Source organism: Pteropus medius, unplaced genomic scaffold, assembly GCF_902729225.1.
Source record: "Pteropus medius unplaced genomic scaffold, Ma_sr-lr_union100, whole genome shotgun sequence".
Taxonomy (NCBI): Eukaryota; Metazoa; Chordata; class Mammalia; order Chiroptera; family Pteropodidae; genus Pteropus; species Pteropus medius.
In genome coordinates, this window is record NW_024350396.1 from 1,366,606 (window position 1) to 1,372,319 (window position 5,714).

At 47.4% G+C, this 5,714-nt stretch overlaps 1 protein-coding gene across 1 annotated transcript in view; it reads right to left on the minus strand.

Annotated features, from left to right (window-relative positions):
* Nucleotides 1-3,282: 3,282 nt before the first annotated feature.
* Nucleotides 3,283-5,714, minus strand: part of PNPLA4 (patatin like domain 4, phospholipase and triacylglycerol lipase) — a 33,455-nt gene continuing 31,023 nt past the window's right edge. Inside the window, exon 7 of the mRNA XM_039839654.1 lies at nt 3,283-4,889. Coding sequence (XP_039695588.1) covers nt 4,824-4,889 — 66 coding nt within the window. The 3' untranslated portion in view covers nt 3,283-4,823. The remainder of the gene's footprint in view (nt 4,890-5,714) is intronic.

The following is a 5,714-nucleotide window of genomic DNA, read 5'->3' on the forward strand; positions in this document are numbered from 1 at the left end:
CTCGGCCAGTGTCACCCCTTGGCAGTTGCCTTTGGCCACAAACGTGCTCGGGTGTGGTGGATGGACAGCGCGTCTTCCCCACACATCCCAAGACAGGACTTGCTGCCACCACGGTTCCCTGCTAAGCAGCCCCACGGACGGCGCCCTTCTTGCTTCCACGTTAAATCCTGCCCCTTTCTCAGCCAGGTCCCGAAGCCGCTGTCTCTGGGGCCACGGGAATCTGTGCTGTCATTGGCTTCTGCGTGGCCCCTCTGAGGGTGCAGCTGCCTCTCTCTCCTCCCCCCACGCTGGGGTCACAGGAGCCTACGCGGTGGCCCTGCTGCCTGTCAGTGCTGTAGCTGACGCTGATCTCCCTGGATCCCTGAACCCCGACTTCAAAGCTGTGCTGTGGCCACCGCATGCTGTGCCCACAGTCCCCACCAGGAGCTAGCGGAGTCACCTGGCCCCTTCCAGTCCCTGTGTCCCTTCATACTTAATGGTTTCTCCCGAGGACGCTTCCTTAGCGCACGCCGTGCACGTGAGCCCCTGGCTCGGGGAAGGTTCTGGGAGACTCTGAGAGCCCATCCTCTCGGCTCCCATCCCTGTACTCGCTGTCACCCCTTTGGGTCTGTCCTCCTCCCGACACCTTCCACCATGCCGCGGACCATGTCGGCCCTGCATTTCAGACGTTCCCGTGTCCGTGGATTGCGCACGCCCTGTGGCGACAGGGTGAATTCTAGGGTGGCGCGCGCTGCTGTTACCAGGGCTTGTTAGGCACTCACCAAATAACGACACGACCAAACGAGGGAGGGGAGGCGTCGGGAGGAGGGGTGTGGGGAGTTAAAGAGGCCTGAACAGGAGTGGTCTTTTTCAAGAGACCTTGAGCGAGGCGTCAGATGCGAGGGAAGGTAAATCCACGTCTCATAATTGCTTTCCTATGTCCGTTAAGAGGGAGGGTACCTCAGAAATGAGGAACAGCAGCTGAGAATGTGTATTTCGGCACAAGCCTGGCATGGGCACAGCTACGGCCACGGTGCACGCCGAGGCTGCAGGCCGAGGGAATTAAGTTCGCACGTGGCTGCCCGTTTTAAGCATCCGCACAATCCTATTCTTCTAGGACAGAATGGGAACGAGCAGACAACGCTTCATGACTGCAAGCCATAAACTCTGAGAGACAAGGAACATGTGGCCGAAGGAAAAGCAGGACGGATTGTGTCCCTCGGAATGAGGATCAGTCTCCACAAAAGATGCCACTTCCAACCATTAACATAAAGCCGTTGGGAAGGAAGATCATGAAACGGAGCATCGTAGAATTCCCCTCATTTGTAAGTTCGTTTCGTTAATGCAGTCGGAAGGCAGAGTGCTGTTTTCTTTTAATGAAACATTGCAGTTATCTGAGATGGCAATAATTTACTTGTCACTCTGGTCCCTCTAACTGTGTTCACGTAAGGTCTTGAATTCTTCATCCAGAAAAAGTGTGCCGCTGGTTTATTTTCTGTGCTTGCGGATGTTGTGCCGGCATTGAATCAATGCACGTGAATGAATGAATGATTAGAGGAACATTCTAGGAACCTCTCTGATTTGCATTTCTTCCTCTTCTGCTCCTGCACATTTAGAATGAGGTTTAAATGAGCAGACACCGGACTTATGATCACCTTGCATATGGCATTGCTTTTCAATTCTGTTCATAATTTTCTCCGTGAGTAGTTCATTTTAGAACCCGAAACCAATATTCAATTACTAGGCTGATTATTTGTAATGCTGATTAGTTTTTAAACACATATTAATCGCTTATTCGTGGGTGCAACTGTGATATACAGACATTGCCCTCATTCTGAGTGATAGGTTTTGGTTCTGTAGAATGCAAAGCAAATTTGCTGTGATTAGCTCGTTCCATGAGAAACAGCTGTTTACATGGACATTTAACACTTATCAAATATTTGTCTTCTGATTTTATTAAAAATTTGGGAAAATTCGCCAAGTTCTCTCTTTTCGTGATAGAAAAAGTTTTCTGCTTTATGATCCCCATTTTTGAAATATGTCTCAAATGAGAAGTACCAATTCCAATATCACATTGTGCTCATAGTTTCTACATACACACGATCTGTGGGGCAACACAGAAACTTCCCCCCAGCTGGACACCCTTTGCAAACGAGCAAAGACATTCGATACAGCAGGATTTCAGAAAGCAGATGAAACACGTACAGCCATAGCAAGTACGTGGCTCAGACACTTTGAGAACCAGAGCTGTTGGTCGGCATGTGTCTGCCGCTCTCGTAAGTCCTTAGGCTCAGACGAAGAATCTTGTCACCTGCCAATGCCGTCCCGCACTTCAATTTTAGATTCATCTCTGAGAAAATTGGGGCCAACGGAGCAAGTTCCCGGCACAGCTGCCGAGCCGGGCTCATGAATAACCACGGTCTTCTTCATGCACAGAAGGAAGCAGGAGGAGGAGCCACCCCGCTCCGCGCCGTAACGTTAGGAAGCCTGTCCGAAGGCAGAGGAAGCTTCCGAGGGAAGAATGAGCGTCTGGACCCGCGGCCGTGACAAATAACGCCGTCGACCTGAGATCGCCTTCAAAGAGCCTTCCCTCTCGGACAGATGCCAGGGAGAATGAAAAGATAGTGTGCCAGGCCTCTCCCAACGCCAAGTCCTTTCCACCACGGAGGCTGTCTTCTCGCTGGAAACTCGAAAATAAGACAACACAGACCCTCCACCTCCACGAGCACAGGCTCCATCTCTATGGCTACAGAGAAGCAGAGAAACACGTTCACGAGGGGTTCTCACGGCGACTACAGCTCAGAGCATGCGCTTGTGAACACGGGCAAAACTGGTCCTTCCCTCACAAAACCAACCCAGCTAATATGAAGTCTAATATGTCTTTTAAGTTCAAACGACATACAGTTCCCATTTGCTTGTTTTTGCCTACCTCATCAGCAAAAATTGAAGACACGGCTCCAAGGCGCTGTTGGTGAAGGCGGGCAGAAACACGTTCTCCGACACTGCTGAACTTTCTTCGAATGGCGATTGGCCTAGAACCTTTCAGAATTTTACCCGTGTGCTCCCTCCGAGCCGCCGACTCTCCCTGTGTGGGTCCCTGCTACGGGCATATCTGCAGTGTACGAGGACGGATGCACGAAGGTCAAAGACAACCTAAGTGGCCGCAGAAAGGAAGTGAGCGTGTGAGTTTTAGTGCACTCAAACGCAGGCAACTTCAAAATAACCAATTAACTCTGGAGAACCGTGTCTGTTGTGCCAGTGGATGGGGAAATAGACAAAGATGCAAAGAAGAGACACGCCATAGAAACTATGAACCAAATCGATCTTTACTCTCAAAGAAACTGTACTTCTGCGTCTTGATATATACACACAGAGTAACGAATATGTTCCAAACAAATAACAGCGAATATTCCTAATACATGGATATGAGCGGTGATTTGAAGACAATTTTTTTCCCAATGTGCATATCCCATTTTAAATTAAAATACACAATTTTCAAAGTAAGCTTTGCGGCCAGATGTAAAGTTTCTAGAAACACTCAGAATCCACAGAGTGGAGTAGAAGGCAGCTCACGGGCTGTTGCCCACTGAAAATTTGTGTCTTGACACCATTATAGTCTTTCTGTTTTTCTGTATCTATCTTTCTTTCTCCTATCTGTCTCTCTATATATGCTTTAGTAAGTCTTCTGTCTTGTGTGGAAGAAGTAGAAACTAACATGTCACATGTCGTCAGGCTCAGAAACTTCTCCATCTTCAAAACAACCCTCAGGGGTAAATACTTCAGCCCAGATGATAACAGTCTGGAAACGCTTTGCGTGTGGAAGGCAATTGTAAAAATGCATAACTTTTCCCCTACAAAATGTCAGGATTATAGTACCTCTATGAATACTGTTACAGATGATCTGGTATCATGAAAGGTGACAGGGTAAGAAAAATCCGCAGAACGTGGAGAGAGCTTTCGACACGAGTATCTGTCAAGATAATGAAGCTCTGTCACTTGCATAGACGCTGTTACAGTCGCGAACGTGAGCCCGTGTAGAACGAAGGGCGATATCAACGCCCGCGGGCGTGTGTGGTCGTCCAGTGCTTCCTCTTCGTCTCGTTCCCCATCGATTGTTCTACGTCGTGAATACGTGTCTTCCGCTTTTGCACGCCTGTTCTCCCATAAATAACCACCTTCTGATCACCTCAGATTATTCAGGAAGAACGAGATCATGGGAACTAAAATAAGGAGGGTAGAAGTGTTTTCCGCTCTTTTAAACATCCCATCCGTCTAACTGGATTTGTGGCATGTGAAACACCGGTTTTACTTTCCGAGGGACCGGTCTGCCGCTAAGTGAGGGTGTTCAGAGGTGACTTCCCCAGCAAGGCAGACAGACGGCTATCAAAAGCGGCTTCGTTATTTTTTAGTGCCATCCGCAAATTTGGACAAACTCACAGACACAAAAGTGATAAAAGTTCTTCGTCTTGGACAGTGCTGGATACGTATGCACGAAGGATGAGCACAAGCACGGGATAGTCGAGGGGAGCACTCACCGACAGTGACAGTCGCATCATCATAATAATAATGCTACTGGGAGCCGACACTCAGAACTAAGTGGTGGACGAGCAACCAACGTAGTCATTTCCACGAGCGGCACTGACCTGGACTTGCAGATGCAACCGGATGTGGCCGGGCCACGTTCGGAATGAGCAACGGCAGACAAGCATCACGCTCAGTTTGTACAACAAAGGCAGAAGTCACGCGAAAATAAGGCCTATGATGACAGTTTGGGATCAAAGTTACGTTATCAAAAAATAAAACCGACCAACCATCGGAGGGAGAGAATCAGACGTCTCCTTGCGTCAAGGCTGAAGCTTAGCTACACGGTGGGGCCTCTCCCGCTGAGTCATCGCCCAGGTACAGTCACCCTGGAAGATGCAAAAAAACCGCTCATGCTCTAGACCAGGAAAAAACTGGTCGATGAACCAGGTCCTTCTAGCACGGAAAATCTGGAATGTTCTTTCTTTATCTTCGGGGTGTACGAGAGTATTGAAACGTCAGACACGAGTGTATAATTGGTAAAACTGATGACATTGAAGATGAAGAAGAGAGAATGAGAATACGAATAATAAAGAAACAGCATTAAGTTTAAGTCATTCTTGCTTTGACTTGATTAAGCTAAGTAAATCAATCTAATTTTCAGGGAGTTTAATACTATGTGTGCTTACTGTGTCTGTCTCATGTAGTGCTTGATGCATTTAAGAAAATCAGATATAGCACACTGTGATTGGAATTAAATGATTAGAAAATTTTCATTAGGCGGGCAATCGATATTTAAATGTCCACAAAAATCTAATTTGCTTAATAAATAAGCTCCTGCTTTGCTGGTTATGTAAGTAAAATACGGGTATTTAGAAGAGCGCTTTATGAACGCATCAAAGTGAGGAGAATGGTGTTCTTCACAAACACAACCGTCTTGGATAATTAAGGAATCTGTCAACATTAAAAAGGGCAGATGCATCAATATCTCAGCCTGTTTACAGCTCGCAGGACACGTTAAGACTGAAATTAAACTCCAGAAATAGTGATGACAAAGGAGAGACGCTACCAAGAACACAATGCCCTCAGGAACGTGGTAAACAGGGCCGGCCAGTAGACAGGATACAAGTACTAATGCACAAGTGTGTGATTTAAAAATACTCACATCCAGTAATAGGAAGCAAAGAAGACCGCTGGAAGTATTTTTTTTTTTT